The sequence below is a fragment of the Amphimedon queenslandica genome, unplaced genomic scaffold (genome assembly GCF_000090795.2).
Source record: "Amphimedon queenslandica unplaced genomic scaffold, v1.1 AMPQUscaffold_13337, whole genome shotgun sequence".
Classification (NCBI taxonomy): domain Eukaryota; kingdom Metazoa; phylum Porifera; class Demospongiae; order Haplosclerida; family Niphatidae; genus Amphimedon; species Amphimedon queenslandica.
The window spans coordinates 158,122-171,438 of NW_003546427.1; the positions used below are offsets into that span (position 1 = coordinate 158,122).

General features: G+C 34.1%; 2 protein-coding genes across 4 annotated transcripts in view; both read left to right on the plus strand.

Moving 5' to 3' along the window:
- LOC100633940 (uncharacterized protein C19orf47-like) overlaps positions 1 to 1,647 on the plus strand; it is an 8,795-nt gene extending 7,148 nt beyond the window's left edge. For both annotated transcript variants that reach the window (XM_019998153.1, XM_019998154.1), the window contains exon 10: positions 1,309 to 1,647. The gene's annotated coding sequence lies outside the window, so the exon portion shown is untranslated. The remainder of the gene's footprint in view (positions 1 to 1,308) is intronic.
- A 486-nt stretch (positions 1,648 to 2,133) lies between these two features.
- On the plus strand, positions 2,134 to 7,849 carry LOC100634068 (pleckstrin homology domain-containing family D member 1-like). Of its 2 annotated transcripts, XM_003387594.3 has the most exons (11): positions 2,138 to 2,403; positions 2,488 to 2,581; positions 4,049 to 4,215; positions 4,677 to 4,768; positions 5,138 to 5,190; positions 5,249 to 5,343; positions 5,756 to 5,849; positions 6,622 to 6,747; positions 6,846 to 6,971; positions 7,034 to 7,159; positions 7,732 to 7,849. In XM_003387594.3, the coding sequence occupies exons 1-11, from the start codon at positions 2,249 to 2,251 to the stop codon at positions 7,834 to 7,836; spliced, it is 1,233 nt and encodes a 410-aa protein (XP_003387642.3). In that variant the 5' UTR covers positions 2,138 to 2,248; the 3' UTR covers positions 7,837 to 7,849. The 2 variants fall into 2 exon arrangements, with proteins under 2 accessions (XP_019853711.1, XP_003387642.3); XM_019998152.1 differs by lacking the exon at positions 6,846 to 6,971 and having other exon boundaries at positions 2,134 to 2,403.
- The last annotated feature ends 5,468 nt before the right edge of the window (positions 7,850 to 13,317 follow it).

Sequence of the window (13,317 nt, forward strand, 5' to 3'; positions counted from 1 at the left end):
CTGCTTCATCACCCCGTAGAATTGAAGAGTCACATTCAGGATATTTTATTTGAGCAGTTATTAAAAAATAACTGTAACTACTCAAATAAAATACGGAAATATCCTGAATGTGACTCTTCAATTCTATGGCGTGATGAAGCAGGGGGTATTGCACAGTAGGACACTCTCCTCTAATTATTATCTACTCTTGACATTACTGAAGTGTTTTGTGGACTTTTTGCAACATAAAAAAAACTACCTGATAAATATGCTCACATGTATATGTACCTGCTTCAACTTGCAGCCATTTTAAATTTTACACACAAGTACATATAGTTATATACAGCAATATGACCATTTTGTTTAGAGTGCTATCAACTTGCTATGTCCCTGCGTTGCCAAGGCCATTTCCAATTACTCTTTTGTGTATAATATGGGACGAAAATGAAAAATATAATAGTTAATTTGAGTTCATGTATGCATTTAACAGTATTGACACTGTAATGATTGATGTTACTTTCGCTTAATTGTTATGGTGATACAAAATTTTCCAGCACTCTTAATGCTTATAAGTCTAGTTGGAATAATTGCAATTAATCATACCCTTCTCACTTTTAATTGTGGGCCTAACTTGCAAGATTAGTGCAGTTGTATAGGTGTGAACCCTCAAAGATGGCTACCTTCACTATTGAGTTTAATGGAGGATAAGAAGTAAAGTTTTTACTGTCAAATGCACATGCCAGTATACGATTAATTATAAAAAATTAAGTTCCTCTGAATAAAATTGTCAACTTGGTCGATGGGGTTGCCAAGGAAATAAATTTGTGATGTGGTTAACTTGTCGGCAGTAAATTTGACTTAGACTACATTTCAAATGTATATGTATCACCAACATTACCCACACTGTACTTGTAGCATGATCAATTCCCTGTATTAGTAATAAAATAAATTACTTAAGAAGACAATTAGTCTCAGGTAAATATTCTTACTATTAGATTTAGAAACACTCAAAATTATTATGTTTACCAAAACTACAAGTACATGTAACATACTGCATATGCAATTATTATGCATGTATTGGTGTGTACGTGTTTGTTATTTTTGTGTTAAGATAAGACTAATTTTTTTATATAACTCATACTATATCCTCTGCTATTGCTGAAGTTCATTAACAAAAGAGCTATGCTGTTTGTTCATTTTCTGGAAATTTACATTTATAAGGATTGAGGAATCAATGCGCTTTTTGCTGATCTACGTTATAGTTTAATTGTTACATTCACGAATCATAACAATTGTAATCTGATTTCCTTTCATCTTCATTTTATTTAGGTGATATTCCAAGTATATAATCCCTACATTACTGGGAGCACTAATTGCTATTGCTGTCATTGTTATGATAGTCTTATTAGTGACTGAACTATAACTTTCTTATTGAAATATGTTATTGTCAATGCTTTTTTCTGTTTGTTTCTGTATGTTGTGGATAGTACACATCAGTCTCGAGTATATGTCTTCATGTGTGAGATGTGATGATCTCTTCTAAACCATCTAACAGATGATGAAGAGGTTTGATTATAGTTTCACACTTTTGAATTCAAAGTCACTGTTCTATTATTGCATTTTTATTCTAAAATGAGACATAGCAATACTTACCTGGATTAAAATCAAGACATGGTATTATACTGTTTTTATACTTCTGTCTGGAAGTCATGATTCATCAGTGATGGATTAATTTTTCTGAATTTTTTATGCAGGATATTATAGGCTTTACCCATTGCGAATTGCGAAAAATGCTGTCATATTCCGATGAAAGAAGCTTTTCAAGCATTAGCACATAAAGGAATTAAAGGTTCTATTATTGACTAATGAAGTCATCTCAGCTACACTTGCAAAGCAGTCAATTAACTGCTTTGTGAGTACAACTGAGAGGTTCAGCATGTTTGTGTCCTGGGTATGTGCTTTTCAATAAAGCACCCCAGGACAGGAACATGCTGGAAACCCTGGAGTAACTTTGCTGTAAGTGTGTCATCATGATTAGTTAGCAGGTAGCCATTTTAAGTGGAGAAGGGAGGTTACCTTTTCACTTCCTGTGTAACCATAGTAATGCCTGTATTGTATTCTCATGGGAATAATGGTCTCAAATCATTTCAACTGCACCGCCTCCACGCCCATTCTGTCATAGTGAGCAGAGCTGAGGTAGAGGAGAAGAGACGGCTAGAAGAGTTTAGTGCTTTGAGCCTGAGGTGAAGAAACTGAAGATATTCTTAAAATGGCTGGTAGTTCGCCAACTAGTAGTCCTCGTAATTCATTCGTATCTGAGTTTGGCAGCTTTGATATAGGAGATACAAAAGTACAAATGTCAGGAATTTTAGTTAAGAAACCATTTGGTGGCAAGAAAGGCAAAAAAGGCAGCTGGCAGAAAAGGTATGTGAGATAATGGGGCATGCATCATTTATGATCTAAAGACTAAGCGAGTCTGACATGTCAATTTTAATTTCATGCATGCAGGTTCTTCATTGCAAAAGACTGTTTTCTTCTTTATTATGCCGAGTCAGAGTGTCGAGCCTTCCAGAAAGACCACCATTTCAACATTCATCCTAAGGTAAGTAAATACAGTACAGGCATCCTGACTCTTCCTGGGAAGAGCCTGGTGGAGAGTGATGTATGCCATCATTTTTTAGTTTTGATCAACCTGGCTAGTGGCTACGCGAGACTCTTTTTACATGTACATTTTCTATATACATGTTCAAATGCAGGGTAGTTTCACAAGCCAAACCTACCCCCTAAGCCGTGAAGGGTCTGGTTCAAGCAACAGTAGTAACTTGTGCTATGTGCAGAGATTTTTGTGCACCCACTGATTGCTCTTAGTCACTCAAAGAAGTCCTTGTACATTCCAGAATCTTGGTGTTGGCCTCTGTACAGTTTATGTGAGAGGCTCCTTGACAAAGTAACCTTCAGTAATGGCTCCATCGGCCATTCTTGTATTACTTTGAATTAAATAAAGTGCACTATAGAAACAGTACTGGAAGTTACTGGAAGATAAAGACTTTTTTGAGGCTTTAAAGATTGCTTAAAGCACACAATGTCAATTGTCATGTTATTGTGGGACTTTAGTAGGCGCACTGAAATCTTTGCACAAGAACAAGCTACAACTGCTGGTTGAACCAAATCCTTCCCCTACTTGCATGTAAGTGTTAGGTCTGGGTTGCGAGACTTTACAGGGTACATGTACTGCTTTGTTTTTAAGAAGTCAACAGTGAAAGGTGGATTTTTTATTCACATGTGTAGCTTAGTTTGAATTATTGAAACGTAACTGAGATTTTGTAATGTACATGTAATTTACCATTTTTGTTACTTCTGACAGTGATGAGAAAGACATTCATTTCTCATAACAATATAAATTGTTCACAAGTAAAGGTGAAGAAATTGAATGGAAGGATGACACGTTCATATGTTTCCATTTGGTAATGTATACAAAAACAAATAATTATGAAGGACAGTTTTGTTGCTACTTGAATAAATTCTTCTTGTCATGCTGTGCAAATGATTTTATACATGTATGTATTTTATTGAAAGTTTTGCTTGTGTAGTGCATGTTTATAACTGTACAGTAGTTGTAAAGTACATGTACATGTATAATTTTCTTTGGAACTGTAGTTGTTTCAGTGTTATGTGTTAGTGAAAGCTAGCCAATGTTCGCACCTATGTAAACAAATTTATTAAAATGGCTTGCCTTTAGATATTAGTTGCATAACAGCCATACTTTGAATGGCCCATTAATGGCTGATTTATGTTTGCTGTGAACAAGTTAACTCGATCGTGTTTGATATGACCTTCTCATTTTATTGAAAGTTAATGATGCATAGTTATATGTATATAGATGTATATGCTCAATTGACTCATTTGCACATATATTGTACACTGTTAGATGTTATTTTTGTTACTTGTACCTTTTATGAGTATTTGTGTGGTACTGTTAAATTTGATCCAGCGGAATATTAAAACTAGATTAAATAAATGTTAAAGTACCGAGTTGTTCATCTACTTCAATTTAATTCTCTTGTTTCAGGGTGTTATTCCACTTGGTAGCTGCAAGATTGAAGAATGTGTTGATGGATCTCAGAAGTTTGCAATTAGAATATCACATAGTCATTTCAAAGGAGAAATAGTAGTAGGGGCAGAAAGTCCAGAGGAATGTTCTTCATGGGTCAAAGTTCTCAAGGATTGTGCTAAAGTGTAAGAAGTACTCTTATCATGTGCATGTAATCATGTAAACATGTATTGTATCATGTATTGATAGTCGGCCAAAGGTTCTGTTATTTTGTTCCAATACAACATGTTTACATGTTAATGTGCATAATATGTATACATTCACAGTGAACATATACATTGTACATGTACATGTACTATGTATTATACATGATAAATGTACAGTGCACATGTACATGTACATTATGTTATGTAGCACGTCTAGTTTCAATGCAGAAACAAATAACATTGAGGTTGTAACTGTAAGTCATATTTTTTGTTGTACATGTACATGTACTCTGCATGTACATGTATGTTGATGAAATCAAAGGTGCTGTTCGTAATTAGGTTAGAGCTATTGTCCTAAATACTTGTACTTTATACTTATTATGTGTATATACATGTACATTTATATTAAGTAGCTATAATTAGAATACATGTACATGCAGGACATGGAGGAATGCTCAGATAGGAGAAAGTGTAATTGAAAAATTAGAGGAAAAGGGCAAGGAAATGGCACAGGAGAGGCAAGAAATGATTGGTAAGATTATTTTGTCCCTTCTTTGCATTTTAAAATGTACACATGCATGTACACTACATGTGTGACTTCATGTAGAATCTATTATAATTAGTTGAATGTTGATTGACAGCATTTTGGGGACTTCTTGATCAGAAACTTTAGCATTTACGTCTACATGTATAGATAATGCTGGCACATACACATACATGTACATGTACATGTACTGTACATATACATGTACAAGTACAAAGTGAATGGAAGTCTGACAAGGAAATGTAACACTAAGGGGGAATCCAACTTTGTTTGAAAATATTACTCTAATTATAGTGTCTCATTTCCTGTGAACTTTATACCACTAGCTTTCACAATGTCAATTTTATTAATAATTAGATAAGCTCAAAGATGAGTCATCAAAACTAGAGGAGCAGCAAGAGAAGCAAAGTGTAAGCTACATTTGTAGATGCTTCAGGCTATTAATTATTACTATACATTAATTTTTAGGAGTTAGAAAAATTAGCTGTGGAATTGGAAGGAGAGAAAAAAGCAATTGAAATGGCAGCCAAGAATTTGAGAGATGATAAAGACACAACTGAGCTGTAAGTTTGCTGTGTTTGTATGTATACAGTTTAATTGTTGGATGCAAGAGTCGATCTTTTGTTTGGGTGATTGATAAAACTAATTCAGTCTGTTTTGTTTGTGAGTCACTGACATGTATGGTGTACATGTAATTATTAAATAGGCTGGTTTTTGCACATTAATTTTTATATGCCTGTGGAAGATCTAATTCCTTCCCTCTAAATAGTCTGAGCCTAATGGCATGTCAGTAATGATTAGAATTGAATGCTTCATGAAAGCTCACAGTTGAATTGTAGTAAAATCTACTTTTAAGCTATTAGAGTCATTTTTCTGTTTTCTAAAAAATGAGTCCCTAGCAGCCAAAGTTAAAAATTACTTGTTCAGTATGTAACTTACATTTTTATGCTTAATTATGTGTATGCTTAATTATAGGGAGTTGAAGTCAACGCTAACTGCAATGAAAGAGATTGAAGCGGAAAAAAGTGTGCTGTATAAGCAAACCAAGACACTGCAGTCAAATTTGCAGGTATGACTGATTCCATGTGACGAGAGTATGAATATACAGGGCTCCTTGTTATTATCAGATGTTGTTTGTCTCTTGTCAGTCTTTTCTAACTTTTGTTACATGTAAATGTACTTTACATGCAAATCTCACTTTCATCTCAAGCGGAAGAACTCGTTTAGATCCTTCCTGGGTATTTAGAGGCTCTAGAATTTGTGCAAACTTTCCTTTTTGCAACTATGCCATTTTTTAAATAAGTTGCTGCACTGCATAAGCAAGCTGTTTTTACTTTACCCTAGCTTGTTTTGGTTGATGCTACAGTGTAAATCTGGAACTTAGTGTTTTTTCTTAGCTACTGATTAAGATGCTGCAGACAAATATACATGTACATGTACATTGTACATGAAGCAGAATGTTTGTGGTAGCAAAGTGTGGTAGTTGTGACAAATGAAAAGAATGATGAGTTTCAAGTGATATTCTGAATGTGATGTAGCATACTTACATTGATTTATCATATGGTACATGGTACATGTAGCAGTGCCTTTAAATATATGTGGGTGGAAAAACCTGTAAGAACTTTCCAAAGTACATGTACTGTACATGTACCAGTCTTCATATACATGCCGGTACATGTACATTGTACTTGTAAAGACTTAAAGCTGGTACAGATTTTCAGAAGAAGTCATTGGGCAACTACATGCATACATGAAATTTTTATTCACTCTTGCATGTATACCCTAATGGATTATTAATTTTCATTTGTAAGTACAAGTTTTCTGTTATGTTATTTTTGTAGTCAGTATCACAAGAACAAGAAAAAACTGCTGCTCAATTAGCTGAACAAATGGAAGAATCAAAGAGGCTTGATGCTGAAAAAAAGCGTTTAGAAGAAGAAACGAATATGCTTCAAGCTGATCTTGAAGTAAGCTTTGAAAATGGCACACAGTGCCATCAAAAAATTTCAGGCATAGCAGCATTTTAAAAGCATGCCATAAAATTTTGCACTCTTGTTTTAATTAGTCTGTATCACAAGAGAAAGAAAGAACTGAGGCTCAATTAGCTAAGCAAGTGGAAGAAACAAAAATACTTGATACTGAAAAAAAGCGTTTAGAAGAGGAAACAAAGTTGCTTCAATCTGATCTTGAAGTAAATTTTCTTACATACATGTACAATGTTTAACACTTTCATGTATTGTTTTACTTGGATAGTCTCTTGCAAAACTAAAGGAAATGGCTGCAATGCAATTAGCTGAGCAAGAAAAACTATCAAAGCAGTTTCAGGAAGAGAAGAAACTTTTGGAAGATGCTACTAACAACCTAAAAACTGAGTTACAGGTGTGTAGTACTTTAGAATGAGCATACTGTATTGCATACTGGTTGTATAATTGTTGCTTATTTTTTTGGGGCACAGTATACTTTATATGTAGTACACATGGATGTACATGTACATGTATGTACATGTATATGTACTTCTTTTCTTAGAGAGGGTATGAATTGCAACATATACATATGTACATGTACATGTACATGTAGATGTGCATTAATTTTAACATTTAAGTGTATGTACATGTAGATTTAAAAACACTAATTAAACCAGTCCCTAATAATAGTTATAATGTACTGGTACTTGTGTCTTGTGTAAACAAGTACAAAAGATAGGCAAGATCTGTAACAAGGTATTAAGGTAGCAATAGATAGGGTGAGCCTATAAAGTGTTTTGCTCTTTAATGGACGGATTGGGCTTCTTCAGTAGCGTTATGCTATTAATTGGAATTTGAGTATTAATTTTCTTCCTATTTTCACTAAAAAAATTTGGCTATGTCAGGGTCCCCTTAAAAATGCAAAAATTAAAAAGTGCAATTGATACCCACACTAAGGTAATACATGTATTTTATTGTCAATCTTAGGTACTTGAAAATCACAAGAAAATTTTGGAAAATGAAAAACTGACTACAGAAGAGAGGTACAGTTGTACATATGGGAGCTACTGTATTGTTATATACCATGATTAATGGTTAAATTTAAGTAAATATGTAGTTTATGAAATTTAAATGTACATGTACATACATGTATATGTGTATAAATTCTTTAATTTTAAAATCTTATACAGATTTAGACTTTTCTCTTAATGTTGTTTTTACATTTACATGTACAGCTTGTATTCTTGTGGGCTTAAATTTTGTGAATTGATCTAAATGATTGTGTGAATCATTATTCAACCATATATTTTTCCACACACAAATTCACCACATAATTACTTAATATTGGTCATTGGCTGTTTGTTAAGAAATTACCAATATGAAACTGTCATTCTGTTTGCGTGCTCAATAATTCGATGGTACAGAATAAAAAATTTCCAATATATAATCTTGTAATCCAAATATTACTTTTGCGAATGAAACCATCTTGAGCATAATGGTATTATTACAAATTGTGACAAATCACTATGATGTTGTGCTTTAAATCAGTGTTGTATAGTATAAATGAAAAAGTTATTTTGGTAAAGGTACATGTACATGTACATGTAATTAGCATTATGGAAAAAGTAGCACGAAATAACCACTTGTCATATCTATGTCTCCATGAGTTTGTTTAAAACAGGTAAACCCCTTCTACATGTATGTTCATGAATTATACCAAAGACAGAGGAGGTTGGTCATGCATCATGTGATGGAGGATTCTCTTTCTTGCCACTATAGCAGCAGTTATCTCACTAATAATACCTGCAATTGACTCAAAAACTTCAATGCATCATCCAGTTAAAAGATTAAGTCTGCATACACTTTGTAAACAAACAATAAGAGCAAAAGTAAGATCTAAACTTATTTCAAAAATGCAGTATCTTTGCCTTTGTTAGAAAAGTGTAGTTTAGCTATCTGAGACAGGGGACAAGCTTTTACAATCTTTAGCTGACTATGCTGCAGGAATCTTATTTATTAGTCTTTTAACTGGATGCATTTGAAGTTTTTGAGTCAATTGCAAGTATTATTAGTAAGATAACTGCTGCTAAAGTGAAAAGAGAGAGAACTAGAATAGATAGAGGAAGTGGCATCATCACATGACGCATGACCAACCTCCTCTGCATCATAAAATGATATACAGCAAGGGGCATGACTGAGGCTGAGTTAATTGACTATGAAATAGTTTTTGTGGACTGAAACTTTATATTGAGTTTAAATGTGCTAATGCAGAAAGCAAGCTGTAATAGAGAATATGCTTCATATTGCTCCAAATCCCTTTTTTGAACTGCTTAATAGCAGCAATCATTCTTTCCTTGAACCAACTTTTGTAGCTTGAAAAGGTGGATACCAGCGAAAAGAATCAGTTTTAGTTTTTCTTCATCCATCTTCCATTGAATTTTGCTGTCCAAAAATGGTGGCCAATTATTACCCGTAGGTGGATACCAAAAAAGTAATGATACGGTATAGCTTGAAATTTTCGTGGGTCGATATTTTTGTAGTTTGCTCCTAGTGGGGCAATTCGTGGTTTAATTTTCGTGGTTGACAGTTTACATAGCCTGTTAAGGTGGGTTCAGAATATTTGCGTTGCGACCAGAAGTGCTGTATAACGCAATGGGTAAATGCAAGAATAGAACTCTGCTCTATTCTTGCGTTTATCATCGCGTTATAAGGCACTTCCGGTCGCAATGCAAATATTGTGAACCCAGCTTAAGGGGATGGCACTTCAATGATTTCCTGGGTTTAAATTTTGTGGGAAGCCTCTGAACCACGAAATTTACATTCCACGGAAATTTCAAGCTATACGGTACTATACTCTTTCCAGGTTGACTTCAGGACAAAAAGAACTTGAATAACTCAGGCAGCACAGTTGCAAACTTAAAGATTTTGTTGCAGCACAGTTATTTCACTGATGCACCTTGGCTTATATAATATGAAGTAAAATAGAAGAAGGACACTTGGGAAACCAAGATTATACCAAACATCAATGGTTTGCCACTCGTTATCAGTTTATTTAGCAGCCACATAACACTGAACCTGTCCTCCATTTTGCTATTTCCAGGAGAGACCACACCTTCATTATTATAGTGGGCGTTACTTTTAAAATGGTGACTGTACGTGCTAAAGCGCGAAAAAAGGATAGAGACTGACTAGCCATGCTTAGGAAATCATTCTGAATGTTTATAACTATTATTCATTATGTGTCCAAAAAATCTGAAGCAAAAGAAGCTTCTTACTGTCTTTTTATAAATTCTGCTTACATGTATGATGGAGAATTTTTGTGGCTTCTCGGACCACTTAGCACCTACTTTTGATCCACTTAACATCTGAGCTCTATAATAACCACAATCATGCATAAATAATAAGATCTGAACTCAACATGGACAGACTATAGGCAAGAGTAGGTGATAGTTAGAGAGAGTGTTGAACTGCACTATGCTAGCTGGAATATGACCGCGGGTGCGTAGAACTTTTTTGCACATCTTTGGGCATTTCCGCATACTGGGTGTTGCTGAGTATGAAGAAATGGCTGCCTAGTTTGCTCAACAAGGTTTATATACTGGCTGTTTTGGAGTCTCTGCTGTAGCTGTACTGCATAACAGGCTTCAGCAGCATTGTAAAGTGTACTAGTATGATGTCTAAAGCTTCTTCAAGTGTTCTCCACTGTTTCTTATGCAAACTTCTACATGCCCTCATAAAAATTCTTAGCAAGATCATGCCTGATTTTTAATGTAAGATCTTAGTCAAGATATTTAAAGCCTTATAAGATTTTGGAACAATGATTTTGCAGGATCTATAGTGATCATATGCTGATCTTAATTCAAGATCTTAAATGATTCATCCATGATCTTATTTCATGATCATCCATGATTTTGGAACAAAGATCTTTCATGATACCTTACATAATCCCCAACGTTCACATAATAATCTTATTCAAGATCTTGAAAGATCTTATTTTAAGATAATCCATGATTTTGGAACAAAGATCTTTCATCGTACCTACATACCTTACATAATCCCCAATGATCATATAATAATCTTATTTAAGATCTTTAAAGATCTTATTTTAAAATATCCATGATTTTGGAACAAAGATCTCACATTTTTCTTAAATGAAATGATCAATTATGATGTTGCAAAATTACACAAGATGCTTGATTTTACAAAAAAACTTATGAATGAAAATTGATAAGTTTAAAAATTTAGTAAGATCTGCATGAATGTATAAATAAAAATGTATGATGTTTATTGACTTTCATTAGATTTGAAATTTGCTTTCTTTATATACCGTATTTCCAGAAAAGGCTATCGTGGGTTGTCCTTTATTTCCTGTGATGTCATGTGTCTTGCAAGATATTTCAATATCATGCATGACTCAAGATGCTGTTGAAATACGAGACACCTACGGTGCGTGGCCTTGCCCCTATAGCTGTTTAATTATCAAAATTAAAAGAACTTTAACATGCAAATTGCATATATTAATAAAACAAGTGTACTCCTGAAGAATAGCAGCTAGCTTGTATAGATCTACCAGACTACCTGCAGAAGTAGCAGCATGCAAGCTAATCCAGCTACTACCAAATTGGAGGTGTGGCATGACATCATCAACTATTAATTAATTATTTGAGCACAAAAAGTGCAAGATCATGAACTCATGCATGATTCGCAATCATAAAAGATCTTACAATCCTACAAGATCTCAATATGATGCAAGATTTTTAATTTACATGATCTTGCATTCTTACAAACAATACAAGATCTTCATTCATACATGACCTTGATCTCATGAAAGATCTTGCAATAGCCAACATTATTTAAGATCTTTAATTCACACATGATATTGTAATCTTACAAGGTCTTGACATAATGTGAGATTTTTAACTTACATTTGATCTTGCAATCATAAAAGATCTTGTAAAAATCTTATGAACATACCGTATTTCCTTAAATAGAAGCCGCATTCGAATAAACGCCAGGGTAGCAATACAATTTAAGTATAAATATGCAATTCAGATCTGAGGGTGACTCAGTAGTCTAGTGGATAATGCTTGAAGTTGCAGAAGTCAAAAGCATGAGGTGACGGGTGCAAATCCTGCTCTGGGCCCAAGTTTTTATTATTTTTTATATATTTTTTGGAGGTCCAAATATCATTTTAGGAAATAGATGCCTGGGCTTTTTTTAAAGGAAATACGGTACTTTATCTTGCAATCTTGCATGATCAATTTAAATTCAAGAACATAAAGATCTTGTAATTAAGATTTTAAGTGATCTTGCAAGATTGTACAAGGCAAGATTTTACAAGATGCCTATCCATGTGACATCCTACATTCATCTTACTAACCCTTATAATATCACACAAGATCTTGCTAAGATTTTTTATGGGGGTGTGGTTTTAGTAGGTACACCCACGCTTCAGGTCTCACGTGACTTAGTTCTACGCGGTCATATTCCAGCTAGCATAGTGCAGTTGGTCTCTCTCTCCAACTATCATCTACTTTTGCTATAGGCGAATATAAAACATTAAGGGGTGAGCAAAACGATTAACATTTCGATTAGCAATATACAATGTCTACATGTATATCGACAATGATGTAGTGGTTATTAATGTTGCATTAATGTTGATGTCATTACACTAATGCAGAATTTGCATGGAAAGAATTTCATAGCTTGTTCTAGCTTTGTGATTTAAGGATCTCTGCAGTTTGATCTAGCATGGAAGATGGTTGATCTCAGAAGCCAGAGGAGACTCCATTTGTTGTCTTTGGGCTATCTCTAGCATTTTTATTGGACCTCCTCGCTCTTTTCTCCTCCTCAGTCTCGCTTCTTCTTCTCTCCCAATCACACTCGTTACAAAGAAGTCAACGTGATTAAGATGCTTTACTCGTACTCATTGTCTTTGCACGTGGTACCTTAATTATCAAAATTATTTTAATAATTATCAAAATTATTTTAAATTGTGTGATTATTATTTTTTATAAACGCATAAATAGGGGTGACGTACGTGTACAAACAAAGATACTCTACTCGACTATGTGGGGCTCGCTTTTGCTTGCCCCAATTAATGGTCCACTGTCAATCTCACGTAAGGAAGTCTTACCTTTGTTTGACTCAGGCTGTTATCCAACTGGAGTAATACATGTACAACATGTACCCCGACCTTGGCTAGATGTTTCATACCGTATACCGTATAGGGGTATATTTCATAGGAATTTAATTTCACAGGTTTAAAAAATTCATAAAATTTTTTCTTTATAAAAATTATTTTTTATGATGCTAATAATGGTCAGTAGAAGAAAAATGCAATTTCTTTGTGAATTGCTTAAAAGGTGATTTTTGTGAAATATTTTCCTGGGAAATATACCCCCTATACGGTACCTTATTTTATGTCCCATTGAAAAATTTGTTAATTTATTGATTTGAAAAAATTTAAACAATTACCTCCATATTTATAGCAATTCATAATGCAGCATAGCCTAAAGTAAGACCTATATGTATATGTCACCCACAGGCGTATTTGGACCTGGGCAAATGGGC